The sequence below is a fragment of the Aquarana catesbeiana genome, linkage group LG03 (genome assembly GCF_042186555.1).
Source record: "Aquarana catesbeiana isolate 2022-GZ linkage group LG03, ASM4218655v1, whole genome shotgun sequence".
NCBI lineage: Eukaryota > Metazoa > Chordata > Amphibia > Anura > Ranidae > Aquarana > Aquarana catesbeiana.
The window spans coordinates 682,257,640-682,271,155 of NC_133326.1; the positions used below are offsets into that span (position 1 = coordinate 682,257,640).

The 13,516-nt window shown below is 44.9% G+C and overlaps 1 protein-coding gene across 1 annotated transcript in view; it reads left to right on the plus strand.

Annotated features, from left to right (window-relative positions):
* Positions 1 to 107: 107 nt before the first annotated feature.
* Positions 108 to 13,516, plus strand: part of LOC141134132 (extracellular calcium-sensing receptor-like) — a 33,987-nt gene continuing 20,578 nt past the window's right edge. The window contains exons 1-2 of the mRNA XM_073623718.1: positions 108 to 135; positions 4,389 to 4,502. Of these exons, the coding sequence (XP_073479819.1) occupies positions 108 to 135; positions 4,389 to 4,502 (142 nt within the window). The remainder of the gene's footprint in view (positions 136 to 4,388; positions 4,503 to 13,516) is intronic.

Sequence of the window (13,516 nt, forward strand, 5' to 3'; positions counted from 1 at the left end):
TTCCCTCCATCCTCCTTCCCTTCCTCTATTCCATCTGCTAAATAAAAATGTGCATCTTTAAAAGTGACTGGTGGCCATTTTTAATATAAGAAAGAACCAACCTTGAGATGAATGTTCTTGGGTCCTTATTGGCAGGTAAGTGTGGCCTGGTATTCTGCCTTATGTTAATTCTTATGAAATCCAGGAATAATAACTTTACAATAACATGAGGTTTACATCTGTAGTGCATGGAGAGGTTCACAGTATGTCCACTGTATCATTCACTAAGTACCAGGCTTCAGAAACCCAAAAAGCCTTTTTTCTATTGGATTGGATAGAATGGGAAAATATTAGATTGACTCCTTTCATTTGAACAGGAATTCTACATGATGGTAACACGTGAATTCTAAACATTCTTCACTCAACTAGGAAAAACTTTTTTCTGGAGTTTTTTACATTCAGACTATTTTTTTCAGTTTTTCCACACACTAACATGCACAGTTTAAGCCTGAAGGTTAGTTTAATCCCCTAAACGTTAAATATTTTCAGGAAGGTGGAACCCCCATGAGGGCCACTCAAAGATGCCATACCCCATTGATTGCCCTGACTACAAGTCTCCTGACACCTCTGACACCCTGGGTTCAGACATTTCAGTCAAAAACAATATGGATACAGACACAGATTAGTTCAAAGTAAACCAAATGCATTTTACTTAGAATTTTGCAGTAAATATGATCATAAGAAATGGATCAGATAAAAGAAATGTGGTTAGTATTATACACTTTATATGAACATGTAAATGAATGATCAATCGTAATTCTCTTAGAAACAGTAAATTAATGACTTTGACCGATTACAGTCTACGGCTGCAGGTCAGAAAAGGGTAGGAGAATGACCAATACTGAGGTCCCTTTTTTCCTCCTGATGCCACGGCCCCTTAGCACAATTACTTAATTACTTAATGTAACCTGGCACATGACTCCCAAATTAAACAACCTAAGTCTCTAGGTGTAAGAGAGTTCCTAGGTGATATGGGGGCCAGGTAGATGCCCAAATGTTCCTGTCCTTTGAAGGGGGGTAACAAAGGAGTCCTTTTTTTGAGCAAGTATCTTGAATCTTCAGCTAGCTCCAATGATGAGGCCAAAAGTAGTGGTGAGATAATGACATTCAGTAGCACTCATGTATGTCAGATGTCTTCTTATAGAGCTCTAATGGATAAGGCAAAGTAAAGGTGTCTGCATGCAGTGTCCTTAGGTGCGAAGAGGGTGGGCAAATGCCCGCTCACCAGTCTGAATGATACCATGCTCAGGGGAGGAAGTGGAGATCCTGCAGCAGATTCCTGCAGATACTGTACTCGGGGACGATGCTTGGCCACACTCACTTTGAGGTCGCAACTCAGCTGGATCTGCAAGGCAGGTGCCAATGACAATCCTCTGACTGTCAGCAGATGTGTCCGGAAGCTCTCTCTCCCCTTGCTGCCTAGGCCACAGCTCCAACTCCCTCTGGCCGATCATCTGGATTGCGGCTCCCAGGTGAAGGCTGTAGTCCCAAGAGGCCGACTTGTCCTCTCCTCAGGCTATTTATCTCCTCTCCCAGCATTCTGTATTCTCCCTACATACGGCTGGAACTTGTAGTCCGCAATGGTCTGGCTCCAATGGAAACTGGGCTTCCTGGACTACATGTCCCAAGATCCTTTGCTCTTTTGTCACAAATTCTCACTTGCTCTGCATTCAGGATGTGGTAAACAGGACCTGCACTGAACACTAGAGGAAACTCCTTGTGGAAATTGCTGCAAGTGTCCCCTGTCACAACAGGTAATTTGGCCAGCTCTTGGCTACACCTATAAAATAAAATGGTAGTATTTTCAATTTTCTTTATGGCGCATGATATTAGCAAATGCATATTGTCAGTAGAGAATACACTTAAGTTAATTTTAGACACAATATATTACCCTTTTTTGCTAGCCTTTGTCAAGCCTTAAAATTGCACTCACCTGTTTAAAGGCGAAAAACTTCAGCACCCAAAATTGTCCATAGAGGGTGCTTTAAAAGCCCTTGCAGGCTGTCAGTTTAGAGTTAACCATGAAAATGGCCCTAGAATTATTGCTCTCACGTATACATTTTCAAATGTTGGTGCTCCCCCTCTATACATTTATGTTCTTATGTGTGTGTAAATGGGAGCAGGGGTTTTAAAAAATTGTGCGTTTTTTTTATTTATTATATTTTTTTCCCCTATTTTTAACACTTAACTTTATTTCTATAACATAGAGGGCAATAACACCCTGCCAGCAGCCCCACCTGCTGCCAGCTATGGACAATCTACAATCAAAGCAGCCCATAAATAGCAGCACTTCCTATCTCTCAGTGCCTGCTTGTTTGGACTAGCTTCCTGGGTGTTTTGACTGCTTTTTGACTCTGAATACCGTATTTGAACTTCTGCCTGAATTCCTGACTACTCTCTAGCCTGCTGATTTTGTACTTTACCACCAGCTCGTGTATGACCTTTGCTTGCCTGACTAATCTGGATTTCGATCGTGTACCGCTTTGCCTGATCTGTTGCCGTCCTGATCTGCCTGACTAAGTTTTCGCCTGAATCCTCAGCATACAAGCTCCACTTCAGACACTACCTATCACAGGTACCTTACATTACAAATGGGCCACAATGGCAGTGGACCCTGCTGAGATTGTTAAGGCGATTTCACGTCAGGGACAATTGATTGGAGCTCATGAACAGCATCGTTCTTCCCTGGATGCCAAGTTAGATCAACTTTGTACTATGCTTAAATCTTGCTTGCCTGGTCCTTCTGCAATGGTCCAGACTCTTGCTCCAATCCAACCCACCTCTTCTGTACCACCCAAGCTTCCCCTGCCTGAAAAATTTGGTGGTGATACTGAGTACTGCAGAGGTTTTTTAAATGTTTGCCGTTTGCATTTCCGCAAGAACCCTGGGACTTTTAACACTGCCAAAGTGACTTTTGTCGTTTCCTTGTTAAAGGGTAAGGCCCTGGCCTGGGTCTCTCCTTAACTGAAACGCAATGATCCTGTGCTGCTAGACGCTGACAAATTTCTGGCTTCTCTCCAGACTGTATTTGGCAAGCCAGATAGATCTTCTGCAGCTGTGTACTCGCTTTTGGACATACAACAAGGTACCAGGTCTGTGGCACAATATGCTATTGAGTTCCGTACCCTGGCTGCTGAGACTAATTGGGACTCTAGGGCATTACGTGCAGCCTTCCAAAAATGTCTTACAGATCGCATCAAGGACGAATTAGTCTAAAAGGATTCCCCAGAAGACTTTGAGAAATTAATAGAGCCGTGTGTTCGTCTGGATGTCCGGTATCATGAAAGGTGCCAAGAGAGACTTAGAACTCGCAAGTTTCCTAGGCCAGTTTACCGTTTGGCCCCTGACTTCCAAGCACCACCTCAGCCAGGACCTGAAATCTCAATTGCACCCCAGGCACCTGTGGAACCCATGGAAGTAAGCCGTCTCCACCTAACTGAGTCGGAGAAACAATGGAGGCGTGCATTGGGCCTATGCCTGTACTGTGGACTAAAAGGACATATGTTATCTGTCTGCCCTTCCCGTCCAGTAAAAGGCAGGGTCTAACCAGTGTTGGAGGAGCTGGGTTAGACCTTATAGGTATAACCTCCAAGACCAAGATTATCGTTCCTGCAATTATCCATTTACCCTCTAAACTTGTCTCCTGTGAGGCTTTTGTAGATTCTTGAGCTGCTGGCATATTCTTGGACTACACTTTTGCTAAAGAAAATAAAATCCCATTTGTTCCAAAATCTAGCCCCCTGAACATCATGACCCTGAATGGACAACCCTTGGGAGATGGCATTGTAAAATTTTAGACTATGACTATCACCCTTCAGGTAGGTGTACTCCACAAAGAGGAAGCTGTCTTGTCTCTTATTGATTCCCCACTTCTGCTCGTTATCCTTGGTTGCCCATGGTTACAACAACATAACCCTTCTTTTGATTGGGAAAATGGAGAACTAACCATTTGGGGGTCGTTCTGTCATCTAAACTGTTTGTCTCAACCGAAAAGACTTTCTGGTTGTCTGTTGGCTTCCATGACCATGCCACCTACCTTGCCTTGTGAATACCATGAGTTTGCAGATTTATTTTGCAAGCAAAAGGCAGAGGTTTTACCTCCACATCGTTCTTTTGATTGCAAAATTAATTTGATTCCTGGAACACCTCTTCCCAAAGGAAGGACCTATCCCCTGTCTTTGCCTGAACAAAAATCCATGGAGGAATACGCGAAAGACAACTTGGACAGAGGTTTTATCCGACCCTCTTCTTCTCCAGTAGGGGCAGGTTTTGTCTTCGACCATGCATAGACTATCGAGGGTTAAATCAAATCACCCTAAAAGACTGCTACCCTTTGTCTCTCATTCTAGAACTGTTTGATGTACTTAAGGGAGCCGTTATCCTCTCTAAGCTGGACCTACGAGGGGCTTATAATCTGATTCGAATTAAAGACGGGGACAGGTGGAAGACAGCATTCAACACTCGTAATGGACATTTTGAATATCTGGTTATGCCATTTGGGTTGTGTAACGCCCCTGCTGTCTTCCAACATTTCATGAATGACATGTTTCACAATTTCAGCAACAGTTTTGTGATCATATACTTGGACGACATTTTAATCTTTTCCAGGACTCATCTAGAGCACATCTCACATGTAAAGCAGGTATTACAACGACTGAGAGAAAACCATCTTTACCCGAAGATTGAGAAATGCAGTTTTCATCAAAGCCGTATTCCTTTTCTTGGATACATTATAAGTGCTGTCGGTTTCCAAATGGAACCTCAAAAACGTTCTGCTGTCTTGCAATGGCCCCAACCGACCACTTTAAGAGGGCTCCAAAGCTTTCTAGGGTTCGCAAATTACTACAGATGCTTCATCAAATGTTTTGCCTCCATTGCAGCCCCCTTACTGCTATAACTAAGAAAGGTACAAATTCCAAGGTGTGGTCCTCAGAAGCAGAATCGCCTTTCCAGCAATTAAAAGACATGTTCAGCAAGGCTCCAATTCTTCAGCATCCAAATCCCGATCTCCAGCATAGGCGTGCGCAGGGGGTGTGCCTGGGCACACCCCAATCCGGGGGTTGACAACTGGTACAGGTGCCTGTACTGATCGGCAGGTGATGGGTAGACCATAATCCTTCTTTGCCTACATCCGGAACCTGGACAGGAGAAGCAATAGAAGGGCAACACTTACTGTATCTGATCTGTATTTTCCTCCTGTAGCCACTGAAAGTCGGCTTCTCCTTCTCTCTCACCTGCCGGCATTCAGCAGCTGGAGGAGGAAAATACAGTGGATCTGTGCCAGTATATGCCGTCGCCCCAACTGTCCGTGTTCCTCTTTTTTTATTCAATACCAATCACTCATTGTGTTTATTCATAACTGAGGCATAGTAAACAGTTTGTTATGCTTCAGTTGGTGAATGAATAGGAAGCCACTCAGCACAGAGCACTTCCAATTCATTCACTGTCCACAGTGCAGCTGAGACTAGGGACTGGGGAATCTCTGTCCTCAGTCCCTTTCTCTGTCTCAAAAGTGAGGCATCATGGGTATATATATATATTTATTTATATATATATATATATATAATGTGTATATATATAATGTGTGTATATATATATATATGTATATGTGTATATATATATATATATATATATATATATATATATATATATATATGCACATTTGAGGTAGGGGGTGCACACCCTAATGCAATAGGCTGCGCACACCTATGATCTCCAGTACATAGTTGAGGTTGATGCCTCCGAAGTAGGAGCAAGTGCTGTGCTGTCCCAGAGACAGCCTAAGTCCGGTGGCGTTTTTTTCTAGAAAGTTTTCTCCAGCGGAGATGAATTACGACATTGGGAATCGAGAACTACTGACCATCAAATTGGCATTGTCTGAATGGCAAAATCTTCTGGGAGGGGCTCCCAAGCCTTTTTCTATCCTCCCAGACCATAAAAACCTGCTGTATCTTCAGACTGCAAGACGTTTGAACTCACGTCAGGCTCGATGGGCTCTGTTTTTCTCCCATTATAATTTTGCTCTTTCTTATGTTCCTAGGCATAAAACAGACAGTTCGCCGCTACCTATCACAGGTACCTTACAGATACACGTACATTTTCTCTCTGGGGGTGGGTGCTGGCTGCAGCGGCTCATCTGTTACTAGGGCAGCAGCGGCTGATGACACACAAGACTGCCAGGTAACTTGCTCTGATAGTTTGGGAATCAGGAAATCCAAGAGGGAGGGGCTGGTGCTGTCTGAGAGGTTGTCAGTAGGTCGGGGAGTCAACATTGAATGCTCAAGCAGTGCGGCTACCACTTGGACTGAAGGATCCTGAGCACAGGCAGTATCCCTGGTGGACAGCTCTCCTGAGGTAGGTGCTGCAGTCGGCAGCTCGACCCTAGCTTAGATGGCTCCTTGCTACAAGCCACAGATCCTGATGAAGGTGGTGGAGGTGAGTGAGATCCACAATTTGGTGTCTGCAAGTTCTCATGGGCTGCAGCAGGACAGAATTGTGTACCTGATGTAAGGCAGAGTCCAAAGTGGAGCTTAGGCTGAGGGTTGAGGCTAGGGATGAGCTTCGAGTTCGAGTCGAACTCATGTTCGACTCGAACATCGGTTGTTTGCCAGTTTGCCGAACAGCGAACAATTTGGGGTGTTCGCGGCAAATTTGAAAGCCACGGAACACCCTTTAAAAGTCTATGGGAGAAATCAAAAGTGCAAATTTTAAAGGCTTATATGCATGGTATTGTCATAAAAAGTGTTTGGGGTCCTGGGTCCTGCCTCAGGGGACATGTATCAATGCAAAAAAAAGTTTTAAAAACGGACGTTTTTTCGGGAGCAGTGATTTTAATAATGCTTAAAGTGAAACAATAAAAGTGTAATATTCCTTTAAATTTCATACCTGGGGGGTGTCTATAGTATGCCTGTAAACGGGCCCATGTTTCCTGTGTTTAGAACAGTCTGACAGCAAAATGACATTTCAAAGGAAAAAAAGTCATTTAAAACTACTCGCGGCTATTAATGAATTGTCGGTCCGACAATACACATAAAAGTTTGTTGATAAAAACGGCATGGGGTTTGCCCACAGCGAAAACCCGAACCAAAATTTAAAAAAAAAATGGCGTGGGGGTCCCCCTCAAAATCCATACCAGACCTGATTGTAAGGGGAACCCCGTGCCAAAATTTTTAAAAAATGGCGTGGGGTCCCCCCCAAAAATCCATACCAGACCCTTATCCGAGCACGCAACCTGGCAGGCCGCAGGAAAAGAGGGGGGATGAGAGAGGGCCCCCCCTCCTGAACTGTACCAGGCCACATGCCCTCAACATCGGGAGGGTGCTTTGGGGTAGCGGCCCCCCAAAGCACCTTGTCCCCATGTTGATGAGGACAAGGGTCTCATACCCACAACCCTTGGCCGGTGGTTGTGGGGGTCTGCGGGAGGGGGGCTTATCGGAATCTGGAAGCCCCCTTTAACAAGGGGACCCCCAGATCCCGCCCCCCCTGTGTGAAATGGTAATGGGGTACAAAAGTATTTCACACAAAAATGTCAAAAATGGTAAAAATTACAAGAGACAGTTTTTGACAATTCCTTTATTTAAAGTCTTCTTCTTTCCATCTTCTTCGGGTCTCCTTTCTTCCTTCTTCCTTCCTTCTTCCTTCGGTTTCTTCCTCCATCTTCTTCTTCCTCTGGTTCTTCCTCCGGTCCTCTGCTTCTTGCTCCGGTGTTCTCGTCCGGCATCTTCCTCCACGGAGTCTCCCATGGATGCGGAGCGGCCCAAGAACGAAGCGGGAAGAAAACGCCGCAGAGGAAGATACCAGACGAGAACACTGGAGCAAGAAGCAGCAGATCGGAGGAAGAACCAGAGGAAGAAGAAGATGGAGGAAGAAACCGAAGCAAGAAAGAAGGAAGAAGACCCGAAGAAGATGGAAAGAAGAAGACTTTAACCACTTCCATACAGGGCATTTTCACCCCCTTCCTGCCCAGGCCAATTTTCAGCTTTCAGCGCTGTCGCACTTTGAATAACAATTGCGCAGTCATACTACACTGTACCCAAATGAATTTTTATCATTTTTTTCCCCACTAATAGAGCTTTCTTTTGGTGGTATTTGATCACCTCTGCGTTTTTTATTTCTTGTGCTATAAACAAAACAAGAGTGACAAGTTTGAAAAAAACACAATATTTTTTACTTTTTGCTATAATAAGTATCCAAATTTTTTTTTTTTTAAACAAATTTTTTTCTCAGTTTAGGCTGATACGTATTCTTCTACATATTTTTGGTAAAAAATATTGCAATAAGCGTATATTTATTGGTTTGCGCAAAAGTTATAGCGTCTACAAAATAAGGGGATAGATTTATAGCATTTTTATTTATTTATTTTTTTTACTAGTAATGGCGTCGATCTGCGATTTTTACTGACTGCGATATTGCGGCGGACACATCGGACAATTTTGACACATTTTTGGGACCATTCACATTTATACAGCGATCCGTGCTATAAAAATGCATTGATTACTGTATAAATGTGACTGGCAATGAAGGGGTTAACCAGGAGGGGGCGCTGTAGGGGTTAATGTGTTGCTAGGGAGTGATTCTAACTGTGGGGGGAGGGAATTCACAAGGGGAGGAGACCGATCGGTGTTCCTCTGTACAAGGAACATACCATCGGTCTCCTCCCATCTGACAGGACGTGGATCTGTGTGTTTACACACACAGATCCACGATCCTGCTCGGTTACCGGGCAATCGCAGGTGCCCGGAGGAAATCGTGGCCGCTGGGCACGCGCACCTGGACCAGAGCGATGCAGCGGGCGCGCGCGCCCCCTGGGCTGCCTGGAAGGCTGCGCCGTCATATGACGGCGACCCAGGATAACAGCTGCACCGTCCCGCCGTCATATGACGGCGGGCGGGCAGCAAGTGGTTAAATAAAGGAATTGTCAAAAACTGTCTCTTGTCATTTTTAACATTTTTGACACTTTTTTTGTGAAATGGTAGGGGTACTCTTGTACCCCATTACCATTTCACACGGGGGGGCGGGATCTGGGGATCCCCTTGTTAAAGGGGGCTTCCAGATTTTCCAATAAGCCCCCCGCCCGCAGACCCCCACAACCACCGGCCAAGGGTTGTGGGGATGAGTCCCTTATCAACATGGGGACAAGGTGCTTTGGGGGGCCACTACCCCAAAGCACCCTCCCAATGTTGAGGGCATGTGGCCTGGTATGGTTCAGGAGGGGGGGGGTTCTCATCCCCCCCTTTTTTCCTGCCAGGTTGCGTGCTCGGATAAGGGTCTGGTTTAGATTTTTGAGGGGACCCCACACCATTTTTTTTTAATTTTTAAATTTTGGGGCGGGGTTCCCCTTACAATCCATACCAGACCTGAAGAGTCTGGTATGGATATTGAGGGGGACCCCCACACCATTTTTTTTAAAAACTTTGGTTCGGGGTTCCCCTGTGGGGAAATCCCATGCCGTTTTTATCAATGAACTTTTATGTGTATTGTCGGACCGACAATTCATTATAGCCGCGAGTAGTTTTAAATGACTTTTTTTTCCTTTGAAATGTCATTTTGCTGTCAGACTGTTCTAAACACGGGAAACATGGGCCCCTTTACAGCATACTATAGACACCCCCAGGTACGAAATTTAAAGGAATATTACACTTTTATTGTTTCACTTTAAGCATTATTAAAATCACTGCTCCCGAAAAAACGGCCGTTTTTAAAACTTTTTTTTGCATTGATCCATGTCCCCTGGGGTAGGACCCGGGTCCCCAAACACTTTTTATGACAATAACTTGCATATAAGCCTTTAAAATTAGCACTTTTGATTATTCATGTTGGAGTCCTATAGACTTTAACGGTGTTTGCGTGTTCAAACTAATTTTTTGCCTGTTCGCATGTTCTGGTGCTAACCGAACAGGGGGGTGTTCGGCTCATCCCTAGTGGTGGCAGGAGATCAGCATGCCGTGTGGTTTTGGTTGTTAGTACGACCCTTATCAGGACTCCAGCCAGTCTGGCGACAAGAGGCCAATCTGAAGTGCAGCATGCTAGTTATGTACCAGATGTCTGGACAAGTTCTAATTAACTACAGCCATGGTCTCTTTAGTGGTGGTCTTCTGGTGCATCAGGTGGGTGTATTCTTTCCGACTGTGCCAAGTTGTGGGCGGGGCCACTTCGCCCTGCACGTTTGGGTACTTTTCACCGTGAACGCATTCACCAATGCCTGGGACCAGGCAGGGACCGCTTTCATGTGAGAATCAAACATTATGGCAGTTCAGACTTTGAGATGAGCCTCATACAGTATGCAGTCATAAATTACACAGAGTCCCCCTGTAAAAGTGCTGTCCTGTGTCAATACACACCTTGGCATGGTAGATGTTACAGAGAAACGCCAGGACCATTGATGCAACTTTTACTTAAACGCTTGGCAATACAACGTGAACAAAAACAATTAAGTAACCCCCTAACTATCTCTATTAGGCTGCCCAGGCATACCTTAATAAGGTAATAGTCTATGCTTGGTGGTCTTAGGGACTGGTAGATCTCTGGGCTCCTGGTGCCTTCAATGGACAGCAAGGCCCAGCAGCCCTCCTCATGGCATTTCTCCTTGAGCGGGCCAAAGCTCTGGAACCCAGCCTCCCCCCTTATTTATATCACAGAGGAGATAGGCTGGGTCCAAAAATCCCGGGAACAGAGGTTCAGAACATTAACCCCTTCCCCAGCCTGGACCAGCCTCTGCCTAACTAATATGCTATAGGCAACCTGCCTACAGATACAGTATATTTGAAAAAATTGTTGGGATTTGCTTTAGCAATGTGTTTCTTGTATTCTATTTACCCGCAGATTACTCCCTCTCATTTTATGCTGCATTCCTTGCAAATCTAGAATGCAGAGGGTGTCTCTTCTACTTTGTACTTTTAAAAGGCCTGTTTTCCTCATTTATATGCTTCTTGCTAAATATCTCAGGCTTTCTACTTTCCACAAAGGGGTCATTTTACAGGCCTCAATAAATGAGATAGGCAGTCAAAACACCATGACTGATCAATTTTCAAATATATACTGTACATATACTATAGTTTGTAGAATCTATAACTTTCACGTAGACTAATGCCGCGTACACACGGTCAGACTTTTCGGCTACAAAAGTCCTAAAGCCCGTCCGACAGACTTTCAACAGACTTTCGACAGACTTTTGGCGGACTTGCGGCAGACTTTCTAACGAACGGACTTAACTACATACGATCACACAAAAGTCCGACAGATTCGTACGTGATGACGTACACCGGACTAAAATAAGGAAGTTGATAGCCAGTAGCCAATAGCTGCCCTAGCGTGGGTTTTTGTCCATCGGACTAGCATACAGACGAGCGGATTTCTGGGTCCGACGGAGTTACGACGTAAAGATTTGAAGCAAGTTCCAAATCTAAAGTCCATCAGATTTGCGACTGGAAAGGTCCGCTAAAGGTCCGGTGGAGCCCACACACGATCGGATTGTCCGCCGGATTTGGTCCGTCGAAGTCTGTCGGACCAGTCCGGTCGAAAAGTCCGACCGTGTGTACGCGGCATAAATATTATATACACCTATTTGGGTTTTTTCCACTAAAGAAGTGTAGCAGTGTACACTTTGGCCTAAGTGTATGAAGAAATGTTATTTATTTGCAAACGTTTATAACAGAAACTTCCTTTTCATAATTTTCCCTTATATAGCAAAAAAATTAAAAAAACCCAGTAGTGATCTAAAAAAAATGATATAAAATTAATTTAGGTATAGTGTTGCGTGACTGAGTATTTGTCATTCAAAATGTGACAGCACAGAAAACTGAAAAATGGCCTGGACTAGAAGGGGGTATAACAGTCCAGTCTTGAAGTGGTTTTTTGGAACCACGTTTTTCGGAAACACCCCACCTAACACTTTTACTGGACAGCATGACCCATTACAGGAAGTGGAAAATAAGAGATATCATGGCAGGATCAAAAGGTAATACAAAGATCTTACAAGGGGAACTTATAAGAACAAATCTACCAATCTACAGCTACTGAAAGACTGCATCATACAAGCCATTTTATTTATATTGCCTACAGTTACACTTTAACCACTTCCCGCCCTCAATATAGCAGAATGACGTGCGCAAAGTGGGTAAGTTATCCTGACTGGATGTTATATGACTTCCAGCAGGATAAGCCGTGATCGCGTGCCTGCGGGGTGTCTGACACACCACATTACCGATCTCGGTAAAGAGCCTCTGACATAGGCTCTTTACCGTGTGATCAGCTGTGTCCAATCACAGCTGATCACAGCGTAAACAGGAAGAGCCGTTTATTGGATTTTTCTCCACTCGCACTGACAGACCCGCGTAGAGGAGAGCCGATCGGCTGCTCTCTCTCCTGACTGGGGGGGTGTGCGCTGATTGATTATCAGTGCAGCCCCCCTGAGAATGCCCACCCATGCCCACCAGGGATGCCCACCCAGGACCCCCAGGTATGCCACCCATGACCACCAGGGTTGCCAATCAGTGCCCATTAGAGGTGCCAATCAGTGCCCATCAGTAATGCCTGCCAGTGCCTCCTCATCAGTGCTGCCTATCAGAGCCATCTATCAGTGCCCATCAGTGCAACCAATCAGTGCCACCTATCAGTGCCACCTATCAGTGCCACCTATCAGTGCCCATCAGTGATGCCTATAAGTGCCCACTAGTGCCACCTATAAGTGCCCATCAGTGCAGCCTTTCAGTGCCCATCAGTGTCGCCTATCAGTGCCCATTAGTGCCACCTATAAGTGCCCATCAGTGCAGCAAATTAATGCCCATCAGTGCTGCATACCAGTGCCACCTATCAGTTCTCATCAGTGCTGCCTATCAGTGCCCATCAGTGCTGCTTATTAGTGCCTCATCTTCAATGCCCATCAGTGCCACCTCATTAGTGCAACATCATCAGTGCCACCTTATCAGTGCCCATCAGTGCAGCCTCATCAGTGTCCATCAGTGAAGGAGAAAACTTACTTATTTACAAAACTTTATAACAGAAACAAAGAAAAACATATTCTTTTCAAAATTTTCTGTCTTTTTTTATTTGTTTAGCAAAAAATAAAAACCCCAGTGGTGATCAAATAACACCAAAAGAAAGCTCTATTTGTGGGAACAAAATTATACAAATTTTGTTTAGGTACAGTGTTGCATGACCACGCAATTGTCATTTAAAATGCGACAGCACTGAAAGCTGGAAATTGGCCTGGGCAGGAAGGGGGGAAGTGCCCTGTATTGAAGTGGTTAAACCCCATCTCCAGGCAAAAAAAGTTTCCCCATGCAGTGAGGCTGTGCCCACACTGCACAGGTTAACTGCTCATTTTGGTCTAGGGGAGAGGAGAAAGAAGATATCTTTACCTAATCCTCGGATCCTCCCAGCACAAGACCGCTTTGTCAATCCCTCACTCCAGCGCTCTTGAATTGTGGACTGTTCCTGACGTCATCAAGTCCAGAGCAGGCTCCATAGGCTAGGAACA